The 25626-nt window shown below is 42.2% G+C and overlaps 1 protein-coding gene across 5 annotated transcripts in view; it reads right to left on the bottom strand.

Moving 5' to 3' along the window:
• Positions 1 to 25626, bottom strand: part of sclt1 (sodium channel and clathrin linker 1) — a 165772-nt gene that overhangs the window by 19677 nt on the left and 120469 nt on the right. For 3 of the 5 annotated variants that reach the window (XM_049572847.1, XM_049572846.1, XM_049572848.1), the window contains exons 19-21: positions 22474 to 22670; positions 12799 to 12877; positions 8997 to 10026 (exon numbers count right to left, since the gene is read on the bottom strand). In XM_049572847.1, the coding sequence (XP_049428804.1) occupies positions 9985 to 10026; positions 12799 to 12877; positions 22474 to 22670 (318 nt within the window). In that variant the 3' untranslated portion in view covers positions 8997 to 9984. Of the gene's footprint in view, positions 1 to 8996; positions 10027 to 12798; positions 12878 to 22473; positions 22671 to 25626 lie in introns of those variants that run through there. The other 2 variants (XR_007449043.1, XR_007449044.1) reach the window with 2 other exon arrangements.

The following is a 25626-nucleotide window of genomic DNA, read 5'->3' as shown; positions in this document are numbered from 1 at the left end:
AGTCCTCTGCCTGTAGGCTTGGTCCCTAATAAGAAATATTACAAGAACAAGAGGGTCCTTGCCCTTCAGCCGACATCCCTAATAAGAAACATTACAAGAACAAGAGGGTCCTCGCCCTTTAGCCGAGGTCCCTAAAAAAAAAAAAATAAACGTACCAAAAACAATAGGGTCCTCGCCTTTGCCTTCGGTGAGGACTGCTCTGTGAGCAGTCCTCTGCCTCAGGGCTCGGTTCCTAAATAAATAAAATCCTATTGTCTGTCCTGTTTATTGCTTGGGCACTACTATTTATGTGACAACACCTGAACATAACACACGCAGATACACATTGGCTGTTTGTTTCTACCTCTCTCCTCGCTGGAAGTCTCGGACCTCCAGCCGCCTGCCTTCGCCTTGATTAAACGCTGAAAATAAAAGAAAAGAGGGAGACAGGTTTTTCCTATTTTATCTTATTTTGTTTTATTTCTCCCTCTCCCCTCGCTGGAAGCGTCGGACCTCCCGCTTCCCGCTCTCGTCTCAAACACGGAGGTCTCCCTGTCCACTGAGCATGCCTGGCCTGTTAAATAGCCTGTAACCGTAACAACAGTGTGACACAAACTCAGTGCTTTGGTCATTAAATAATGTCGGGCTCGGTTCGGGTTCGGCAAGAAACATGCGGCCCGTGCCGCACTCTAACACACACACACAAACACACGGAAAACGGGACATTATCATCAGTTTATAAAAACCCCCCGGACGCCCCGGACGGGACGTGAGAAGTGGACATGTCCGGGCAAAAGCGGACGTTTGGTCAGCCTAGTCAAATAGCAACTGGGCAGCTCTGAGTGCTGGTAGGCCTACTGCAGGCTACAGTAACACTGAGTGTTAGCACAGTAACTGCGTAATCAATTTGCCCTCCTTGTGATGTAATGAAAATGCTCAATTTCAGCAAACACTGAAATGAAGAGACTCGGAAAACCACGGAGAAAAGTTACAGCCAACGGGGTTACTGTAATCACAGAACTTTAGCATACAACAGTATACTGGTCTACACAGCAAAACAGATGGAAACAGTGAAACAGCAATCACCCTTCAAATGCTTTTATAATGGGCGTCTGCTCGTTCATGTGCATGTGTGTGTATGTGTGTGTGAACACGCTTGGGTCGTATTTCCTGGAAATCTAAAGTTCTCCTGATTTCCTACTTATTCCTAGAGCTGGACTTCGTGCGTCAATATTTCCTGTCTCCTTTGTCTCTCTGGCATAAACAACCGTTCCTATTGCGAAACTTGGCACATCTGTTCGAACGGTCAGGTCACCCTAACCCAGAACGTTCTCCCTCATTTAACCTCCCAAGGCTTGACTTACGCACAAACTACTCCAATGATCAAAACACCTCTTATGGGTCCTTTTTGCTGCCAAATCTGATATTTGACTAGCTGCTTCCTAAACCTCGTGTAACTGACCTTATTTTTCACCTTTAGTATAAAATGATGATTGTCTTCATTAACAAAATTGGTGCATATTTAAATAAAATATTTCAGAAAATTTGTAATACAAAAAATACTTGTCTTAATATGAGTGATCAACTGGGCAAGTTACATGGGGTTATCTATTAGTTAATTTTTCACCCTATTTGTAGTGTTTTGCCTACATAGGTGTAAGTTTGTTTACAGAGTGATAACTATCATTAAGCTACTAGATAGGCAGGGCTATCATACCAAAACATAAACTAGAGACCTTTTAGAGAGATAAAAATGCCAAAATTGTTTGGTCCCCGTGGGTGATAGGGGCCTACCAAGTTACGAAAACTATCCCTTTAGCCTCTGGACTAATAGGACCCGATTCTATTCTGTGTGACTGACAAACAAGTCCACACGTGGTCGCCCATTCACTTCCATTCATTTTTTGGATCAGGATTACGTGAAAACTGTCCAACTGATTTTTACAAAACTTGGTGGAGGCATGTAGCATGGTCCAACTTAGAAGCCATTACATTTTGGAGTGGATCCAATTAACGGGACGGGTCCATGGGCAGGTAGGATTCAATTGCCTGCTCTGGCCACCAGGGGGCGAGTATTCTAATGCCCAAATATCCAGATTTGTTCACATCTGCCAAATTTGATGCTTTTATCACAAAAATTAACGACTTTATAGCTATGCCACCCCACTAAAATCCCTTCAAGCATGCAAGACAACTGCTGGAGGACAAGAGAAGTGGGAAACTGGAGATTACAAAACCTGAGCTAGAGAACCACATCAGGGAGCAGTACAGTGACCCAGAGAAGTCAACTCCAATGGGATCATCAGGTTATGTTCCTCGCCCAGCTCCTCCAGCCTTCCTGTTCAACACTGGAACCGAATTCTAGTGCCATCAGCCAGTTTAGGAGTATCGCTCTCCTGAATGTTGAAAGGAAGATCTTCTCCATTCTGGCCAAGAGGCTTACCACCTACCTCTCAAGCAACGGGTACACAGACACCAGCTGCCAGAAGGCAGGCGTGCCAGGCTTCCCAGGGTGTATGCAACACTCAGCAGTAATATGGGAGCAGATCCAGAGGGCGAAAAGAGAGAGAGGAGACCTGCATGTTGTGTGGCTGGACCTTGCCAATGCATAAGGGCCCGTCCCCCACCAACTCATCGAGTTTGCCTTGGACTTCTTCTACTTCCCTGTCTGTATTAGAGTCCTAGTATCCCATCAGGACTTTACCACAGGCTGGCAACAGCTGGACGTAGGCATTGCAATGGGATGCTCGATCTCTCCCATCCTGTTTGTCGCAGTCTTCAAGATCATCCTCAAAGGGGCAAGGAAGATGGTTGAAGTGAAATTGCCATCAGATCAAAGGCTACCACCAGTGAGAGGCTATATGGACGACATCACCACCATTCTCCAGACAGCAGCATGTACAGCGAGACTGCTGAAGAGGACTGACGAGCTTGTGGGATGGGCGAGAATGAAGATCAATCCCTCCAAATCACGCAGTCTGTCCCTCAGGAAAGGTGTCAAAAGCAACCATACTATCTTTGTTGCGTGCGGTGAGGAGATCCCATTGCTGGCGAGTCAACCCAACTGTAGCCTGGGTTAAACCTACACAGCAGAGCTCTCTGACAGGCAGATGGGAGACACAGTGAAGAAGCAGCTCGCAGATGGCCTGGCCATGATCAACCAGAGCCAGCTCCCCGGCAAGTACAAGGTATGGTATTACCAGTTCATACTGTGCCATCGGTTGATGTGGCCTCTGAAAATGAGCGAAATCTCCTCCTCAGTGGTAAGCAAGATGGACGGGCTGGCAAAGTCGTACATCAGGAAGTGGCTGGGGCTGGCGAGATGCCTCTCAGAAGTAGGCCTCTTCAGTAGAAACACGCTACAGCTGCCACTGCAATCCATCAGCTTGGGATACAAACAGGAGAAGGCTCGGTTGGTGCTGGAGCTGAGGGAATCCACTGACCAGCTGGTGAGAGCAGTGGGCACCCAAATAAGAATGGGAAGGAAGTGGTCCACACGGCAATCAGTAGGCTGAACCACCTTGAGGTAGTTGGCAGAGTCCAGGAGGGTCGAGCAGTGGCAAGGACTGAACAGGAACGATTTAACATCAAGGCAGTGTCTCAGAGCCGGCAAGGAGGTTGGACATCATGGAAAGGAGTCATAGACAGGCCCATGTCCATGGTCTGATCTGTGGAAGATCCCCCAGGCTAGGCTCAGTTTCCTGATCAGATCCACATATAACACCCTACCTTATCCCCAAAACCTCTACCAATGGTTCGGTGCTAAAGAGACCTGCCCCCTTTGCAACACCATCAATGCAAGCCTCCAGCATATCCTGTCTGGTTGCAAGACAGTGTTGTCCCAAGGCCGCTACAGGTGGCGATATGACCTTGTGCTGAGGAAACTGGCAGAGGTGAGTCATAACAACAGGAGGCTAACAGCATACCTTCCGCTCCAGTGAGACATCCCATCCAATTCGTGAGGGCTGGAGAGAACATCAACCCCCCCACCCCCAAGGGAGATACAACAAGACTCCTCTCACCCGGCAGTGAGTGGTCCATGAGGGTCGACCTTGGGAAACAGCTCCAGTTCCTAAGGGAGATTGTAGTTTCAGCCAGACCTGGTCCTGTGGTCAGAAACTCGCAAGACGGTCCTGCTGGTCGAGCTCACTGTCCCGTGGGAGGAGGGTCTGGAGGCTGCCCACAAGCGGAAGCGATCCAAGTAAGCAGACCTGGCGGCGGACTGCAGGAAGGCGGGCTGGAAAGCTGGCATGTGCCCCGTCGAAGTGGGGTGTAGGGGCTGCATTGGTTTCTCAACTGCTCACCTACTCCGCAACATGGGATGCCCAGGAGCGGGACATTGGAAAGCCATTAAAGAACTGGCTGAGGAGGCAGAAAAAGGCAGTTTCTGGCTGTGGTTAAGGAGGAAGCATAGGAGTTGGGGGCCGAACATCACCTAGGGCATCAGCAGGGGGTAAGAGTGTTCATTGGAAGATGGCAGAGCCGGCTGACGGTCTGGCAGGAGCCACAGATGCGCTCACCAAACTTTCATCCTTGTTCTCATCTGCACTGTTAAAACCGGCTGAGAAATGCCATGATCTCATCCATACTACAAAAGCCAAACATAGATCAAGGATTGAGGACTTTATACAGCGATCAGCACTTTTAATCTACAGTGTAATGCTGCTGATCCTCTCGGTCCACAGTTGCGGGATCAATCAGCTGATGAACTCGCAAGACACTGCACTACCACCAGTGCAACCTGTCATACACAATAAATGGAGCCAATTAATTCTCTACACTGCAATACTACGAGATGGTCGAGCAACTGCACCATGTGAACAAACCAACACTGCGAGAGATAAAGCTTCACGTTTATACAGAAAGCTGCTCGCCTACCTTGTGACTACCCTCCTCCTTGCTGGCGACATGCAGTTGAACCCGGGGCCTATTTCTGCGCAAGATCTGCAGCCTCCAGCCGGGACGCTTGCTAATCCAGGTAACACGGGTCAGCATCAGGGACACTCATGTCGAAACCCGGCGATCACAAAACACTTCAACATCGGTCTCTTTCAAACTGTTCAGCACTCCAAAATCATTTGGGACCCATGCCCAAAACCAAAAGGTCTTCTTGGAGGTCATCTGAACATTCGTAGCGTAAAGGCAAAAACTGAACAACTCTTGGCGATTTTAATGTAAACTGGACTGAAAAGGCAACTAGAAAGAAGCTAAAAGCACTTACAAACCAATTTGAACTGACTCAATTAATAGATGGACCCACAAGAATAACGAATGTCTCAAAAACACAAATTGATCTCATTTTCAATAATAAGCCTGAGAGAATCATTAAATCTTATAATCTCCTCACTGGTTTGTCAGATCACAATATGACTGTTATTGCAAGGAAATTAACAAAAAACAGGTTATTTACGAACAAGAGATAAATAAATACTCATATGGAATAAGGAAACAAGACACAAATGCATTTAAGGAAGAAGTAAGTCAAACTGATTGGAGTGATGTTTTACTCACAGATGATACAGAGGCCTCTTGTGAATCCTTTATAGGTGCAATAAACAGAATTAAAGAAAAATACACCAAAACGTTTAAAAATGGACGCCGTAAGAGTAATCTACCCTGGTTTAATGACCATCTGTGGGACTTGATGAAAAAACGTGATTTTGCTTTGAAAGTAGCACTGAAGTCTAAATCACTTAATGACAGACACATTTTTATAAGCCTTTGTAATAAAGTACTGAATGAACTAAAGAAAGCAAAGGCAAGCTTTTTATGGATATTATCAAAAAAGGAAAAGAAAATAGTAAATTGATTCGGAGGAATATTAATAAACTAACAAAGAAAGACAGCAAGCAAAATCAGGGAAAGGGACATGAACTGAAAATTCAGGGAATTTTAACCAATGATCTTAATGAAATTGCCTCTGCAATTAATACTTATTTTACTGAGTCAGTGCAGAATCCATCATACACATTTGGTGCAAGAATTAAAGAAATAGCAGCACCGGATTTTACCAAACCGATTTGTAAGATAACTGAAGTCCCACAAAGCAAAATTTGCAAAATCCTAAGCACTTTTAAGTCCTCAAAGGCAAAAGATACATTTAAGCAGGATTCAACATTTCTAAAAAAAACAATATTCACTCCCTCAGCACCCCCAATAAATGTCAATAAAACAGTCAATTTTTCCAGCTGCACGGAAGGCTGCAGTTGTGGTTCCCATTTTTAAGGAAGATGAACCAACTGATGTAGCCAACTATAGACCCATCAGTATTTTGCCTGTGGCATCAAGGATTGCAGAAAAAGTGGCAACTGAACAACTAACTGACTTTCTAATCTCTGGACAAGCCTTACTTCATCCCATGCAATTTGGCTTCAGAAAAAAACCATTCGACTGAAATGGCTACGTGTTATTTTATTGAAAAAATCAAATCAAAATTAGACAGTGGGAGTGCTGTAGGAGTTGTCTTCTTGGATCTGAAAAAAGCATTTGACACAGTGAACCATAATGTTCTTCTTTCAAAGTTGTCAAATTTTAATTTCTCTGATGATGTAATCAAATGGATGGCGTCCTACCTCACTATGAGAAGACAATGCACTAGAGTTGGGAATAAGCTGTCGTCATTCATTGACTGCTCTGTTGGTGTCCCGCAAGGCTCAATTTTAGGCCCTTTATTATTTAGTTTATATGTTAATGACTTGCCACTTGTATGTCCTGAAGTTGAAACTCAAATGTACGCGGATGACACGGTTATCCTTGCACATGGAAGAGACATGTTGCGTCTCCGCTCTCTCTGGAGCGGAGATGCAACCGACACGGATCTGGTGGAAATTGGCCTTGAGAGTGATGGGAGCAGAACTTCTACAGTTGCCTGGTGAGAGAGTCACATGACACTGTAAAAGTACTGTCCAGTCAAATTTGGGCCAAATGGCTGCTCTTTGTTCTTCAAACAAAGAGCATGAGGTCCCTCACCATTTCAGATGGCAAGAGGAGACACCTTCACATGTCCAGTTCAGATTTTAACAAATGACAAATCATCTGTGGTCCAGTGAATCCCAACACAGCCTATGTGAACTTCAGATTTTACAGTGTCCTGCTTAAGGTTTTTAAGTTGTCCGTTGCATTTGTTCTCATACACCTTTGTTCTCTTCAATAAAAATAACATCCATCTATCTATCCATCTATCCATCTTTAGGCTCACAGATTCATGCTAATATAGAATAATGTAAAATTACATGAGATGACTTAAACATTATGTTGTACATGGGAATGTTATTTTTACTGAAAGTAATATGCATGCATAAATCTAGTGTGCTAAAAGATTATACAAAAATGGTACATATATTAAAAAGTTGATATTTTAGACTTAATAACATAAGTATACTTATAAATGCATGTTTGATATTCTTTTAAAAGGGTGCATCAAGGTGCAAGGCATACTGAATGCAAAAATGTCCAGGTGCTGGAGCCTTCAAGGGTGAACAACCTGATGTTAGTGGGTACAATACGATGACTGAAGTGCTGTCCTCGTGAAGAAAAATGTAGGTTGTGTCTAAAAAAAAGAAAGAAATCTACAAAACTATAATGTAAAATGAGGTGTAAGAGAACAAATGCGACGGGCAACTTAAAAACCTTAAGCAGAACACTGTAAAACAGGGGTGTCAAACTCATTTTCACCAAGGGCCACATCAGCATAATGGCTGCCCTCAAAGGGCCAGATGTAACTTATAAATGTAACTAAATGTAACCAAATGTAATGTAAAATAAATGTAACTACTCCTTAATGTTAAATAACTCTGAATTTATTACATATTCAAGTTACAAATATTACAGTTGCATAGAAAAAAAATATGTTTGCTTGTTGCTCTGTTATAACTAAATCCTTTTAATTTGTCAGCTTATGAAACCCACATAACCGCATCAATCAAGGATCAAACTATCCAAGTGAATAAACTTTATTCACTTGGATAGTTTGATCCTTGATTGAACACAAAAGACATACCGGCCTTTCTCCTTGAAGCACAAACATGTATTTGCCTTCCCATCTTTCTTGAAACAGCCTTCCATCTGCATCAACTTCTCTCTTCCTGGACATTTTGGGATCATTATTTGTATTTCTCAATTCCACTTGTTGGATAAATCGCATTGATGTGGAAACACTGCCGTCTAGTGGCGGGAAGCCGGCACTTCGCGGATAATATAATCGACATGCATTGTGGGAAATGTAGTTTTTGGTCAAATCACGCTTTTGACCTATTTATTTTTAGACAATCAGACCTTTTAAGCTCTCGCGGGCCACATAAAATGACGTGGCGGGCCACATTTGGCCTGCGGGCCTTGAGTTTGACACATATGCTGTAAAATATGTTAAGTTCACATAGGCTGAAAGACTTTGATGTTATTGTCTTTGTATTTGCTCTCTCATTGTGTCTGTACATCTGTGTCTTTGCATAAACCTAGCATAACTAAAATAGTACGTATGATATATTAGTGATATTCAAAGTATTCTACAGAAAGATTGCTAGGAAACACAACATGACTTGCTTGAGGACAGGGAAGACATGCTAGCATTACACTGGATTTCATTAAAATGTTTAGATTATAAACTGTCAGTTTTATACGCTCTCAAAAACTGACTCTCAATTAATTGAACAGAGAATTAGGTATATAAAGAGTGTACAGCAAACTCAAAGGGAAATTTGTTCTGTTTTGTTTTATTTGTATATGTTTCAGCAGAATTTCTCTTTAAATTTCTCATAAACCACACAGTAAAATTACACGAAAGTTGATATGTTCATAGTGGGGGTCACCAAGAACAAGAATCCATTGAAAGATTTATCTAACCTATGAGGGATTTATTTTTGTTAATATTTAATATGAGCAAATTCTGATTATATTATGTTACAATTTTAACAGATTTTCCCTTTAAATTTCTCATAAAATGTACAGTAATATTCCATTAAATTCCAGCAAATTCTGGAAGCAAACATCGCACCATCTGTAAAAAAGCTGAAGATGAAGAGAGGATGGCATCAATAACAGGGCAATGATCCTAAACACACCTTCAAATTCATAATGGACTCCTTCAAGAGTTTTGCCTTTTGGAAATCAGGTCATCTTTTACTTGCTTAACTACTCACAGCAAAGGAATTTTGACCAGGGGTGCTCAAACTTTTGTATGCCTCTGTAAGCGTTAGCTATTGTTAAAGGTAGCTAATTAATGCTAACTAAGACACTTATATTAATTCAAATGGTAACATCAAATTAGCAGTCAACTTGCTTAATATCTGTGGACATCTTATTGAGCGAACATTGTCCATTTTTTTGATATGGCTCAACATTAGCAAAAATAACTATAAAATGCCCAATAATGCTATTGCTGTTAGGGTTGCAATGATGCCGTTTCCTGAATATTTACAACCTAAAACATTTAATTTCCATCAAACCATATTCCTTTCTGCACAACAAAGACCAGGTTGTATGTTGAAGGTGTTTATTTTGTAGATATAACAGTTTATTTTACATATCACACATCAGACATCATTTCATCCTTATAAATACAATTCACCAAAAACCTTTACTGTTGTGATTTAATCACAAAAAGACTAGCAACACCATTGTTATCTTATGCCTTGGGCCAAATTGTTTATATCATATTAAAGAAAAGGGCAACATGATTTAAACAAACATGACTATATTATTTTGTTTATAGCACAGTGACAGTCCCTGTTATAAAGTCTTTTGATCAATCGAGGCAGTTTTCCTTTGCTGTGACGCCAACATATTTAGCTGAATAAAAAAAAAAACAGCGTAACAGAAAAATAATGTCAGTTTTCAATCAGATAACAGAAACTGGAAAAATTTCTCCATATGAGTCAAGACAACCTATACCTGTTGTGTAGCAGTAGGTGTCTTTTGTTCAGCTTGTGTCAGTGGTCTCTGGAGGTGACTCACTCGTAGCAGATACCGTCTCACCAATTAGTGTGATCTTGACAACCGAGGACTTACTCAACCTGTGTTTGGAGCCAAAAAGAATAGCCTCGGTCTTGCCTAGGAGCAAAGACAACATATGTCACTCAAGAGAGCCAAAAAAAAAAAAAGAATGAATTCTCATTTTGACATTTACAGTGTATTGATTGATTCAATCAACTCATGCATTGAGAAACAAGCAAATGAATATTACATCCTAAAACTTGCCGGTAGCTACGTGTAGCCTTTAACTGGCACAGTGAATTAAATTATTTTGGATGTTTCGAACGTGGCACTATTTGCCTGGCACAAGTAACAGCACCACACCTATCTTCATTTGCAATTAAGCATTGCTTAATACCATGCTAATTCAGTCACTCAATCACAAACCAACCAACCAACCAACCAACTAACCAATCATTTGTCACATATATTTGCACCGTTGCAGGGGTCTTGTAGTCCTGTTTCTGTACCAGCCTATGATATTCCCTGTCATTTTTTTTTTTTTGGTAAATGGATGGGTCCCACAAACCCCAGACTTTCACCCAGAAGGTGGGTGTTCACTTCCTGTATTGATGTAGAGCCAAACCATGATGTTTTTTCCTAAACCTAACCACATGCTTTTGGAGCCTAAACCTGTGTTTTGTTGCCTATATATAACCATGTGAAATGGCAGAGCATAAAGGTCCAGGTGGACACCTGAAGATGTGAAGGCATTCTCATTTGCCAAAGTGGTGTCAGCTCTCCAGCATCTGGCACCATTTACACTGGCAAAAAAAAAAAAACATTATGGGAACACTTAGTGAGTGCAGCATAACACCAAGCCAGTTGAACTCCAAGGACATCAATCTGTCCATTTAGGAAACACAAGTGATTGTGAATCAGTTTCACCTGCTTTGGTGCAAATGAAAGTGACAACAGGTTGCAATGAAGAGGCAAAAGGAAGAGAACATCCACAAAGGGAAGGATTTTGCATGTGGTGGCCACAGTTTCTCTCCCCTTATCTTTCCCGACTCTTCTCTGGTGTTGTGGATTGCTAGTGTCCTTGTCACTACTGGTAGCATGAGGTGGTACCTGCAGCCCAATCAGGTTGCACAGGTAGTCCAGCTCCTCCAGGATGGCACATCCATATACACAGTTGCAAGAAGGTTTGCTGTGTCTCAGAGCAAAGTCTCAAGAGCATGGAGGAGATACCAGGAGACCAGCTGTTACACAAAGAGAGCTGGACAGAGCCATAGAAGGGCATCAACCCAGCACAAAGAAAGATATTGACTAATGAACTTTAAAGGGGGCGTGGCTCAGCAAATGACTCCACAACATTTGGACCAATCATCACAAACCTTGCAAGCAATGTCTTAAGAGGTACCAGGAACATATCCTGAAAGTTTAATTCGAATTGACCACTAGGGGGCACCACAAATGCAAAAAATGGTCTTGGGATCACACAAATCAGACTACACAACTTGCAGAGTATGTTTAACAATAATGATGAACCACAAGTGTTCAGTTATTTTGAAATGGGTCACTAGGGGGCGCCACAAGTTCTAAACAACTGCAATGGTCTTTCTTTGGTGGATTTTTTTTTGACTAAGCCATTAAAGCATGTCCCCAAAATGTTTCTGCAGTTGACCACTAGGAAGTGACAGAGTTTCCAAAGAGGAGAGTGGCCCAGTAGAGATTTGGACATAAATGACTGAGCATCTGTCTGATTGTTATAAAACCTGTCATTTATCTTTAACACAAGTGTGGTAAACTGTCAAAGGTCTTGATCTTACCCAGCTTTCAACTACCATGCTGCCTTTAACCTCGGAATGGCTGCTTGCGGCTATATTTGTATTATTATTCTGATAAGTAGGGGCAGGAGCTGTACTGTATGTTTCACCATCACCACCAACCACATTTGTTTGTCTAACAGGTGAGTATTTTCTGTATGGAAAATTCAGCATTTATTTTTATATATTTTTCATATGAACCTAAAAAAAATGGGTTCATGGTAGTTAATATGATGTTACATGGAGAAGCAGAGTGCACATTTTTACAGCTAGATTTTTTTTTTTTGTAATACAAATTTATTTGTATTTTTTCAATGAGACTACATGATCATGTTTTAAAGGAGTTATAAGCTAGCCCTTTTGCTTGCTGATGATCTATTCTGTGGGGCAGAAGCTGTTCAAACCACATTCAGATGTGCTGGTAAATAAATGCGAAAGAAGTTGTTGTGGGATCTCTTCAGTCTGCTGGGATTGAGTCAGAAAAAGGAGGTTAAACCGTGTGATATTCTCAACATGATTATTACAGTATTACAGTAGTCCATCCAATATTTGATTATGTGATCCCTCCGTCTTTCTGTGTTTGCTCCTATTATTCTCATCACTATTATTTCATCCCTAAATAGTTATTAGTTATTGTTATTGCTGTTAGTTATTTTGCATTTATGCAGTAAATGTACAACTGCTCATTACGGTGTTGAAGTTCATAGGATGGACTATGTACTGTAAATATAAACTTTCCTTAATTTTCTTTGTAATGCTGCTTGGCGCTTCTGATGCTACTGTTGCAGATTTCTAGTAGTCTCACCTCCTGCGCATTGTCTTTCTGTAATGGCTTTTCTTAACACATTGCAACAAAGGCTTTACATTAGAAGAAGCTAACAGAAGCTGAACAGGCCTGAACAGCAAAGGACAGCTTTTCTCTGCTGGTTGAAGACAGTGCAGAACAAACAGCTTATATTACCTCTCATAAGAGGTTGTTCAAGAATTGCTCACTGTTTCATCTCCCCTTTACATTAAACTCTCTTGTATGGGAAATCAAGCTGTAGGGTTATGTGTGTGTGCCGGTGTGTGTTACACAAACCTCATAAACAGTATTATGGTCAGTTTCAAGCTGCATCTCCAGCTCGTATGAACGCTGCTTCTGCTGATTCAGCTCTGCTCTGAAATACACAGGAAAAAAGAAAGAACTAAGCCACCTCTCAAAGACAAAACATTTGTACAGCTTTATTTGTGAGTGTTTTAATATGTTAATTTTCCAATGCATCTCAGCCTAGTACAACTGTTGCTGAGGGCAAAACAACTTCAAGTAATAGTGATTGTTTTAACTATGATCAGAATCTTTGTTGTCCACTTCAGTTCTCCCTTTATGCTGTGTTCACACTATGAGCAACTTAACAACAGGCTACAGACAGAGGTGTATCCATATTGATTCTCAAAAAAATAAAATAAAATATCCAATTAACTCACACTCAATCACTATCAACCCAGATGGCATATTTATAATTTTAAATACATCAATCAGCAACATAAATTTGACCACAGCAAATTCTCACTCAACGGAGAGACAATTAAACAGTACATGGAGGAGTTCAGACTTAGTGACAGTTGGTGACTACATAACCTGACAACATAAGAATTCTCAATAATAATTTTGAGTAAATATCCAATCAGGGTTGATGATGAATGTCAATTAAATGGGAATGGGAAGCAAATAATTCCTAAGTGTGTGCTGCATTGACAGGAAAGTTGAGTTTTTCTTAGTTTTCCTTCTTGCAGTATAAACAAACCTGCTCAGCACGTGGAAGTGGGCATCTAAAACACGGCTATGCTTACAAAAAGTTAAGTGGTCTGAAATTACGTACTGCACTTTTTGACTAGGACAGTGGAAAAATGACATAAATTCAATTACACTACTGATATCAACCACACCAGAAAAAAATGACAAATTCAGTAACACCATAGCGTTATACAACAAAAAGCCTTATTGTATCGTGTCTAAGGCTGTGTATCATCACCACAGCCAAAAGATATTACTTTGTTGGCCAAAGCATAGTGTCAGGTGACAAAAATACTCACTCATCGATCATCTGCCCTCTTAGCCTGCTGGCCTTGGTTGTTTTTTGTTGTTCCAGTTTATATACATGGCCTGGAAATGGTCTAAAGTGATTTTCCAACCAGCCACAGGCCAGTGACTGCCAATTTATTAAAGCTCTTCATTATAACCCAAGAGAAACAAAATAAAACCCCCAAAACTGTCATGATTGTGTAGCAGGAAGGAAAAAGGAAATGATATCACAGCCTTGTCCACCTGAGCAGGAGAGGAAGGAGGAGGGGAAGGTGATTAATTAAGGGACACCTGTGAGACTTGAAGGAGAATGGAAAGGAGAAGTGAGAAAGGGAAAAAAAAAAAAAAAGGAAATAAGTAAAAGGGTGAGCCCAGCACTGGATTAAATGAAAAGACAACAATGAATTAAACCTAGTGACAAAGTGTTACAAGAACTGGCTGGAAATGAACGGTGAGGAAACAACGACCTCAAAGAAAAGCTGATCTCCGGAGTAGGTGGAAACAGACTGGGTCTGACCCGGCACGAGCCCGTGCACGTTATGTCCGGGACCAGCCCGGCCCGTCCAATTAACTGTAATTATGGGCCCGAGCCCGATTTAAACCTGACATTTTTCAATAAGTTGGCTGTTATAATTAACGCTAAGAACACACAGAGCGCGTTAGTGCCGCGGAAGTCCTGCGAGTGTACTTGCAGGTGCTTGACTGTCCACACAGGCAGCGCATTTCTCCTGCACTCTCCGCGCCGGTTAAACATCGACTCCACTCGTCTGTTCCTGTCAGTACTCGTTTTTTCACTTCAACAGGTCATTTTAAACATGGGTAAATCCATATTTTCATTGTTTTTTATAACGTAATAAGTTAATGACAATTTGTCATTGCATGTCCATGTATTGAGTGTGTTGGGTAAACACTGAATGGATAGGGCATATTTTTTGGAGGCACGGAAAGCTGCTGTCCCTCCCACTTATCTCTACCACCCCCCCCCCCCCCCCCTTTCTGTATGTGTGAATTGCAACCCCCAACCTGTAGCCATTTCTCTCTCTCTCATATCTGATTCTCTCTCTCTCTCTCTCTCTCTCTTATCTGAGAGAGGGCCCTCTGGGTCAGAGGGGTGGGGGGTGCCGGCCCAACCCGGCTTGGGCCCTCGGGCTTGGGCAGAGAATCTAAGCTCTACTTTTTTTGATTAATAAAGTGAATAAACTTAAACTTCTGTGGATGTGTCTGTTCCACGTTTTTCTCCTCACCGACTTGGTCAATCCATGTGAAATTTGGCACAGTGGTAGAGGGTCATGGGAGAATGCAAATGAAGCAATATAACATCAATTGGCCAAAGGGGGGCGCCAAAGCAACCGATTGAAATTGCAAACTTTGAATGGGCATATCTCATGCCCCGTGTGTCGTAGAGACATGAAACTTTGCGAGATATATCACCCTATATATAGAGATGCCTCGCCTCATGAGGAACAATTTTGCCTCAATAACCCATAACTTCAGGTTATATAGATTTTCCGCCATTTTGAATTTAAAAAAAAAACACTTAAAATCAATCTCTTCCTAGGAAGTTTGACCGATCTGCATGAAACTAAATATCTAAAGTTCCCTCTTGGCAAAAGTTGTAAAACTTACTAAAACTCAGCTTCTATAAGGCAATGAATATTGCGGAGGCTCATTGCATAAAGGTGTATAACATCTCAAGGGTTTCACCGATCACCACACAACTTTGTAGGCATATGACCACACATAATCTGAGGGGACCCTCCATTATTGATCCGATCAAACAAAATGGGGGCGCTAGAGAGCTAATTTCTTATCTAGGCCTAACCGCCATTTCGATTTTTACTAAACTTGGTAGATATGTAGAAAAGGACGCCTCAAGGTGACTGGAGAAATTTAACTCTAATTGGCAACTGGGTGGTGCTTTAACAACAGAAAAATGCTTAAAAATGGCTAAAATGTGACCGAATTTTTGGTATGACTAAGTCATAGTATGGTATGCTGTTTGACACTATTAACCATCAAATTCTGCTACAGAGAATGGAACACTTAATTGGCCGAAAAGGTTCTGCACTAAGCTGGTTTAAATCTTATTTATATGATCGTTTTCAGTTTGTTCACGTTCATAATGAATCATCCTTACGTATTAAAGTTTGTTTTGGAGTTCCGCAAGGTTCTGTGCTCGGACCAATCCTGTTTACTCTATATATGCTTCCTTTAGGTAACATCATTAGAAATCACTCCGTAAATTTCCATTGTTATGCGGATGATACATAGTTGCATTTACCTATGAAGCCAGAAGAAAATAATCAATTAACTAAACTCCATAACTGCCTTAAAGACATAAAAACCTGGATGAGCACCAATTTCCTGATGTTAAATTCAGACAAAACTGAAGTTATTGTTCTTGGCCGCAAACATCTCAGAGACTCTTTATCTGATGACACAGTTTCTCTAGATGGCATTGTTCTGGCCTCTAGCACTACCATAAGAAACCTCGGAGTAACATTTGATCAAGATTTGTCTTTTAATTCTCATTTAAAACAAACCTCATGGACTGCATTTTTTCATCTGTGTAATATTCCGAAAATTAGGCCAACCTGAAAAGATGCAGAAAAATTGGTCCACGCTTTTGTTACCTCAAGGCTGGATTACTGTAACTCTTTATTATCAGGTAGCTCTAGTAAGTCCTTAAAAACTCTCCAGCTAATTCAGAATGCAGCAGCATGTGTACTAACAGGAACTAAGAAACGAGATCATATTTCTCCTGTTTTAGCTTCTCTACACTGGCTCCCTGTAAAATCCAAAATTGAATTTAAAATCCTACTGTTAACTTATAAAGCTCTAAATGGTCAAGCTCCGTCGTAGCTTAGAGAGCTCATAGTGTCATATTATCCCACCAGGAGACTGCGCTCGGAGAATGCAGGGTTTCTCGTGGTCCCTACAGTCTCCAAAAGTAGATCAGGAGCCAGAGCCTTCAGCTATCATGCTCCTCTCCTGTGGAATCATCTTCCTGTTACGGTCCGGGAGGCAGACACCGTCTCCACATTTAAGACTAGACTTAAGACTTTCCTCTTTGATAAAGCTTATAGTTAGGGCTGGCTTAGCTTGCCTTGTACCAGCATCTAGTTAGGCTGACTTAGGCCTAGTCTGCCGGAGGACCCCCTATAATACACCGGGCACCTTCTCTCCTTCTTTCTCTGTCTCTCGTGTCCTATTACTGCATCTTGCTAACTCGGCCATTCTGGGTGTCACTAACTCGGCTTGTTCTCCGGAGCCTTTGTGCTCCACTGTCTCTCAGGTTAACTCGTATTGCAGAGGTGCTCTCTCTGTCTCTGTCTCTCTTTCTCTCTCTCTCTCTTTCTGTCTCATTGTGTCATACGGATTACTGTTAATTTATTATGCTGATCTGTTCTGTACGACATCAATTGCACATCTGTCCATCCTGGAAGAGGGATCCCTCCTCAGTTGCTCTTCCTGAGGTTTCTACCGTTTTTTTCCCCCCGCTAAAGGTCCTCTGTGGTTGTTGGTCCTGAAGCCAGTGATGGTCCTCATTCCACTCCAGACCTCTCTCATGTTGTTCTGCTGGAGTTTCCTCTCCAGCTTCCTCCTGTACCTCTCCTTAGCCTCCCTTATCTTCACCTTCAGCTCCCCCTGTATTGTTCTCACCTCGTCCCTGTTACCAGCTCTGAAGGCCCTCTTCTTTGAGTTGAGGATGACTTTGATGTCCTTTGTTACCCACGGTTTGTTATTGGATAACAATGGACAGTCCTGGCTGGGACAGTGGAGTCCACACAGAAGCTGATGTAGTCCGTGATGTATTCTGTGAGCCTGTCGATGTCCTCCCCATGTGGCTCACAGAGTGCCTGCCAGTCTGTCACCCCAAAACAGCTCTGCAGTGTCTCATAAGCCTCCTCCGACCATCTCCTCACTGTCCTCATGGTCGCAGGCTGGCTCTTGACTAGTGGTACATAGCAGGGGTTGAGGTGCACCAGGTTGTGGTCTGACCTACCCAGAGGGGGGAGGGGGGAGCAGCTGTATACATCTTTGGCGTTTGCATACAGCAAGTCCAGTGTCCTCTCCTCTCTGGTAAGATAGCTCACATACTGTGTAAATGCTTAGTCTGCAGGCGGGATATGGCGGAGTGAATGACGTCACATGCTGACGTCGGGTTGGCAGAGGGGGGGGATGTAAAAAGTTGCAATAATGGCATGTGAAAACTCCCTGGGCAAATAATACGGCCTGAGTCCAACAGCAAACAGTTCAATGTCCGGGCAGGACTACACCAGCGGTTATTTACTAGAACGGCAAGCTCCCCTCCTTTATGCTTACCGCTCTCGGTGCAGTCCCGGTCGGCCCGAACAGTCTGAAAGCCGCTGATGGAGACGTCGTCGGGAATGTCCTGGTGAAGCCATGTTTCAGTGAAGCACACAAGACTACATTCCCGATACTCCTTCTGACTCTTGGTGACCGCTGTCAGCTCGTCCATCTTATTTGCCAGCGACTTCACGTTGCCCATGACGAGAGAGGGGAGACATGGCTTATATCTTCTCGTCTCCATAAGCCTCTGTTGTCTCAAACCTGCTTTTTTCCGCTGCCGTTTACTTCCACCCCTGCATCCTCTGTGTGTTTTCCTCCACAGTTCAGCTGATCTCTGGAGTAAACAATGCGGCCATGAAGTTGTTGCGCAATGGTGCTGGGTCCGAATGAAATAAGTAATTCCAGAGTGAGGAAAACGAGCACAACTCTCTCAGTCAGCATGTTTGGAGAGGGCGCAGTTTCAAAATGACAGTCACAAAAAAGCAAGCACAAATACCAAACTTAATAGAGCAAAAAAGTAAGAAAACTGAGAAAACAAGCAGGAGCGACTGCAACAGGCTGCACGCGTGGGTGCATGCGCACTGAATCGCGTCTATCATGCTTATCCATATGTTCTTGTTTTCTTCTATTTCTTATTACTATCACAGTGCCAACTTTACTGAACATTACATTACTTGTTTATACAGTGCCCTCCAAAAGTATTGGAACAGTGAGTCCAATTCGTTTACTTTTGTTGTAGACTGAAAACATTTGGGTTTGACATCAAAAGATGAATATGAGACAAGAGATCAATATTTCAGCTTTTATTTCCAGGTATTTACATCTGGATCTGATACACAACTTAGAAGATAGCATTATTTGTAATGGAACACAAAATTTTTAGGTGAGCAAAAGTATTGGAACATATAAACTTAAAATAGATTAAAGTGAATGAGACTTAATATTTAGTTGCAAATCCTTTGCTTTCAATAACTGCATCAAGCCTGTGACCCATTGACATCACCAAACTTTTGCATTCTTCTTTTGTGATGCTTTTCCAGGCTTTCACCGCAGCCTCTTTCAGTTGTTGTTTGTTTTGGGGGGTTACTCCCTTCAGTCTCCTCTTCAGCAGGTAAAATGCATGCTCTATTGGGTTTAAGTCTGGAGACTGACTTGGCCAGTCTAAAACCTTCCACTTCTTGCCCCTGATGAACTCCTTTGTTGTTTTGGCAGTGTGTTTTGGGTCGTTATCTTGCTGCATGATGAAGGATCTCCCAATCAGTTTGGTTGCATCTTTCTTTAAATTAGCAGACAAAATGTTTCTGTAGACTTCTGAGTTCATTTTGCTGCTGCCATCATGTGTTACATCATCAATGAAGATGAAAGAGCCCGTCCTAGAAGAAGCCATGGAAGCCCAAGCCATGACATTACCTCCACCATGTTTCACAGATGAGCTTGTATGTTTGGGATCATGAGCAGATCCTTTCTTTCTCCAAACTTTCGCCTTTCCGTCACTTTGGAAAAAGTTAATCTTTGTCTCATCAGTCCATAAAACTTTTTCCCAGAATTTTTGAGGCTCATCTCTGTACCTTTTGGCAAATTCCAGCCTGGCCTTCCTATTCTTCTTGCTAATGAGTGGTTTGCATCTTCTGGTGTAGCCTCTGTACTTTTGTTCATGAAGTCTTCTGCGAACAGGAGATTGTGATACCTTCACTCCTGCCCTCTGGAGGCTGTTGCTGATGTCACTAACAGTTGTTTTAGGGTCTTTCTTTACAGCTCTCACAATGTTTCTGTCATCAACTGCTGATGTTTTCCTTGGTCTACCTGTTCAACGTCTGTTGCTTAGTACACCAGTGGTTTCTTTCTTCTTCAGGACATTCCAAATGGTTGTACTGGCTATGGCCAATGTTTGTGCAATGGCTCTGATTGATTGTCCATCTTCTCTCAGATTCACAATTGCATCTTTTTCACCCATAGACAGCTCTCTGGTTTTCATGTTGGTTCCACCTCTAAATGCAGTATGCACAGGCAAAATGTATCGTACCCAATCTGAAACTGAGCTCAGACATTCAGTGCTATTTACTGTTTGAATAATCAATGTAATTGGGAGACACCCGGGCAACAAAACACACCTGTCAGTGACATGTTCCAATACTTTTGCTCTCATGAAAAATGGGTTGGTTCAAACAAAAGGTGCTATCTTCTAAGTTTTGTATCAGATCCAGATGTAAATACCTGGAAATAAAAGCTGAAATGTTGATCTCTTGTCCCATATTCATCTTTTGATGTCAAACCCAAATATTTTCAGTCTACAACAAAAATAAAGGAATTGGCCTCACTGTTCCAATACTTTTGGAGGGCACTGTATATTCATTATCTTTATGTCTCCAACCCCTTCAGCAAGTACCATGAAGTCTACTTATGTGCCTCTTTTTTCTTCTCTTTTGATCTTTTATGTTTTTCCTTTGTTTGTTCCTCACATTGTTTTTTCTCTTTCATCTTTTTTTGTTCTTTTTCTTCTTCTTTATCTTTATCATTATCATTAACAGCTAAGCTCTTCTATAGACTGTATCAGAGAACCTATTCCTGCCTTTATGTATTTATTTTGTCTCTTCTTTGGATTGCCTTCTGCTCTGTAAGTCCTTTTTGCTATCATCTTCAATGTTGTTGTATTAAAGGCGCTGTATGTAAGAATGTGGCCAAAACGGTTACTGCACTCAAATTCAAAATACTGCCGCGAGTTGTGTCTGGGATTTTTCACGGACATTTTTACAGGAAACTACAACGCGGAAGTGCGCTCAACTATGAAAGCCCGAATGACTGCGGACATTCCTTGCGGAGTCCGCTCTGCTTATAGTACGCCCGAGTATGTTCGGGCCTTAAGCTTGCCATGCTGCACATTCACCCTCACTCCTCCACAATCCATTCACTAAATACACATTCATTATCTGAAGGCCTCATTTCAATTGAGTTGCTCAGCTGGCGCATACACTGAAAAGTTTTTCAGCTTCTGGGTTTACTTTCGCAGTATACAGTTCACTAATTCTGAGCACCAGTGTTTCTCCGGCTGACCCTGCCTGCGAGTTCCCACTCGCCTCACAGATTTTGAAGCAATGTGATGATGTCACAGATTTTTAATTTGATGGGTTTTTTTTAGCTTAAGGAAAGTTTTACAAACAGTTTTACAGCCGCTTCTCTTTTAATGATGGTCTATGGTAAAAATGCTTTTTGGGCCACATAGGATGTTTTGGCTGAAAAACCCTGAGTGGAGATAGGAACACACGACATCAGACCAGACCTTTTCAGACCTGTTGACTAAGGTGTGAAGATCTGTGACTAGTCAGTTAATTGAACTATAACCCAACCATATTGGTTTGTAGGAAATATATTGTTGGGTGGGAAGTTTTCTTTTGAATTGAATTGAACTGAACTAAAATGAAAGACTGATTAAGTGACTATGATTGAAATCCTGTAGGTACTGGGAAAACCTGAAACAGAGTTTCTGTGAATTGTTACATTTCAACTGTGCTTTTGGATGAACTGTTGGACGGACACACCTACAGATTAACTGACTTTAATTGTGAATATATTTGTTGTTGCATTTAAAAATATGTGGTTTTGGGATTTGTTTGAGAGGATGTAAGTCAACTGGGGCATTTGAGTCACACTGCAATGTTTAAAGGATTCATAAGGTATATTTTACATGAGGTTCTGACCTGAATTGCACCCCAGCAACCCTAAATCAAACCGTTACGTAAAAAATGACACTCTGGATTAAAAAGACAAAGAACTACATTGCAAAGGAAATTCGCAAAACTAATGGTGTACACACCCATATCACTAAATCTAAATTCGTTAATATGAAACAAAACAGTTTAAGGAGGATAAACATAATCACATTAACTATTCAAACAAATCACACTAAAAATACACCAGCAGCACCCCGTTATCTCCCTCCAACACATCCCCCAAACTCGCCCCTATCCCTCCCTCCACTCCCATCAAGTATCACCATCCCTTAAGATAATAAATACTGTCACCTTGTCCTTAAGCAGTATCAGAGGAAAGTACTGTATTGCACTCAAAGAGTATTGTATTCACTTTTCATGTTATTTTAAACTGTATCATATTTTGGATCCTAACAGTTTTGTCATAGCAGTCGATCAGTAATTTAGTTTCCATTAGAATACTTATTATTGTATGCTTCATTTCTCTGGGTTTATTTGAGCAGAAAACTTTTGCTCAACCAGCCAATTGGCAATTTCTTAAAATTTCTGTTCCCTTTCTTTTTTCTTAATGATTTCAAATGGCAAACCTTTAGTGCTGAAGCACAGAACGTGTTTTGGATGTTTTTTTTCATTCTTTACTAATGTTAAAGGTACCTTGCCAAATTCTTACTTGAGGCATGTGATTTTAGTGTTGAAGACTTGAACAAGGTTCTTGGCCTCTTCTTTCCAGCGTTGAGTACTTTTCTGTTGTGCTGTAAGGAGGCGCGTCAGATCATCATTGGAGCTCCGGCTGCTTTTGTCCAGCTCGTGCATGCGTGTGTAGAGTCCCTGCTCCTTCAGGCAGTACTCCTGCTCCATCTGTGACAGCTGGGTGGAGGGCAGAAGAGTAAGGTGGGGCAAAAAAGGTTACTTTGCTGGTTAGGGTTTTATTATATTTTATGTCTACATTTGTCCCTCCTATACATCAAGGAGATACCTACTGGCTATGAATGACGACGGTAATGTTAGTTATTGTGCGAGCTCCTGTGCACAGTCTTTTCTAATAAGATAATCATCGCTTATTCCTACAACTGGTAAATTTGTGGCTTAACAGCAACAAAGGGGATAGTGTAATAACAAGAAGCATCAGCAAGATGTAATGAATATGCAAAACATTCAAATAAAAACCTCCACTGCCTTGCTGTTCTCTCCCTCCTCATCCACTTTTCATGCATATACTCCATCGCAAATTAATACGGATGCGATAGAATTCAGAAGCCTGAGAAACATTTGAAACCAGGTAAAAATCATCCATGAAATTGAAAAACTTTCAGACACCCAAACTTTCTGTAAACTGCTCCCAGTTATTATACTCTCCAAATCACACACACACATCCTCTGATATTTCAGACAGAGACTTCTGCTTAAGGAGGCAATAACAAACAGACTGGATCATATGAAAGGTAAAGAGACACTTAAGGGACTTATAACAACAATTTGAGCAGCTCTGTGTCAAAAATAACCACTTTTAATGGACATAAAACTATGGACAGTGACGATGTTCAGTTACCCTGTGCGCTTCCATTACAGCCTGTTGCACTGCCAGCCACTGCCTGACCCCCTAATACTGGAACAATTTCAAAAACTGTTGTTCACATTGGTGTCTTTGATCAATATACATGGGTAATAGGGTCCAGGTTGAAAAATGCCTAAGTAATCCCTTAACACAACCCTCTTCTCCCCTCTTCTGCTTCGGTCAGGGATGTGTTAAGGCTACATCCCCATGTGACTGGTGGAGACTGCACAGCCTTCAGCCACTATCAGAGCCAAGCTCCACTGATAAAGATAGTTTGGAAAACATTTTATCTGCACTGATTACCAAAAAGGAGAATTTTGTTATTGTGGCGGCAACTGTTCCAACATTTTAACATGTTAATATTCACTCCAGTTTTGATTCAGTGTCTTACTTCCACTTTTTCCTCATGACAGGGACGGCACCCACTGTGACACTGAAACAGGTAACAGTCAATAACTTTTATACAATTGTAAGGTTTGTGTCCTATAGACAGGGCTGTTCCTTCAACAAACAGAAGAGGTAATCAAGTCAAGCAAATCCACAAGCATCTCTATCATCAAGGGGGAACTGTCAGACCAATGCTTTCACATTGGCGATGCTATTCCAACTGTCTCCGAGAAGCCTGTGAAGAGCCTAGGTTGACGGTGCGATGCCTCCCTCAAAGATGTCAAAGGTGGAAAAGCTGGAGAAGCTGGTCAGCTCATATGCAAGGAAGTGGCTTGGCCTTCCCAGGTGCCTCGGCAGTATTGGGCTATATGGCAAGGGAATGTTAGACCTGCCCATTTCCAGTCTATCAGAGGAGTACACGTGCACCAAAGTAAGACTGGAGATGATGCTACTGGATTCGAGTGATCCATTTGTAGCCCAAGCTGCCCCCATCATGGCAAATGGGAGGAAATGGACTCCACTGGCTGCAACTGAACAGGCAAAGGCAGCACTAAAGCACAAGGACACAAGGCACAAGTGCGCAAAGGCCGTGGAGCAGGCAAAGCAAGGGCAGTGGATGACATGGGAAAGAGTGGAGAAGAGGAAGAGCTCCTGGCAAGAGCTGTGGGAAATGGGGGCATTCAGGGCAAGCTCTACCATCAGGGCTGTGTACGATGTCCTTCCATTTCCCAAAAACCTCAGCCAGTGGTATGGTGAAGACCCCACATGCCCATTCTGTTCGAGTCCAGCAACACTTAAGCACATCTTGGTGGGCTGCAAGACCAGCCTCACCCAAGGCTGTTACACCAGCGGCACAACCAGGTGTTAAAATGTCTTGCAGCAGTGTTAGAAACTCGACAGACATGTGTCAACGCCTCCCCCGTCATCCTGCTGGTAGGCAACAACATTTGTCCGGGGAGGTCGAGGGTCAAGCCAGTCTCACCACCTCAAGACCAGACACTGGGCAGCTAGGCATGGCATGGGATTGGAAGCTGCTGGCAGACTTGGGCGAGAAGCTCTGTTTTCCAGCTGAGATCACGTCCACCAACCTACGACCAGACCTTGTGCTATGGTCAGCCTCGCTCAGGCATGTGTGCATTATTGAGCTGACAGTGCCCTGGGAGAGTGCAGTGGAGGAGGCCTACGAGCGCAAGAAGCTGAGGTACGCTGAGCTTGCAGGCAATGTACAACAAGACTGGACAGCGAAGGTACGACCAGTGGAAGTCGACTGCAGAGGGTTTGTAGCCACCTCAAGATCCAGGCTACTCTGGGAGATGGGAATGCGAGGGAAGACCCACCGACAGGCAGTGAAGGACCTCTCCAGAGCCACTAAAAAGGGGAGTCAGTGGCTTTGGATAAAGAGGAAGGACTCCACCTGGGTCCTCAAATGAGTAGATGGCATCTAGGGGGTGAACCTGCGACGCTGGGATTCACTGCTGAACCCTATGGAGGTGTTGTGGGCCAATTAGCAAAACACCAAGGAAGGAGGTCACCCACTTGATTACCCAGAGGATGCCATCTCTCACTTGAAGTGTGCAATAAGGGATATTAACATCTAGTCCTACACAACAGATCTCTTTCCTCTGTCCAAAATTGTCATTGTGCCAGCAGTTGGTTGGTTAGTTAGCTAGCTAACTTGCTAATTTCACCATGCTTTTATGCTAACATTAGAGTGGTTACAGAAAATAAGCCAAACAAGTTATCGCCTGTACTCATCTGATGATAGCAATGTGCTTTCCTATGCTGTGACAAAGAGTGTGTTAATGAATCATTAAGTAGTTTCATATGACTCATATTGCAGATGGCTAGTTAGCTATCTAGTCTGTTAATTCCACCACGCTA

This window comes from Epinephelus fuscoguttatus, linkage group LG3 (assembly GCF_011397635.1).
Source record: "Epinephelus fuscoguttatus linkage group LG3, E.fuscoguttatus.final_Chr_v1".
NCBI classification, from domain to species: Eukaryota; Metazoa; Chordata; class Actinopteri; order Perciformes; family Serranidae; genus Epinephelus; species Epinephelus fuscoguttatus.
This window is presented reverse-complemented; position numbering and strand designations above follow the sequence as displayed.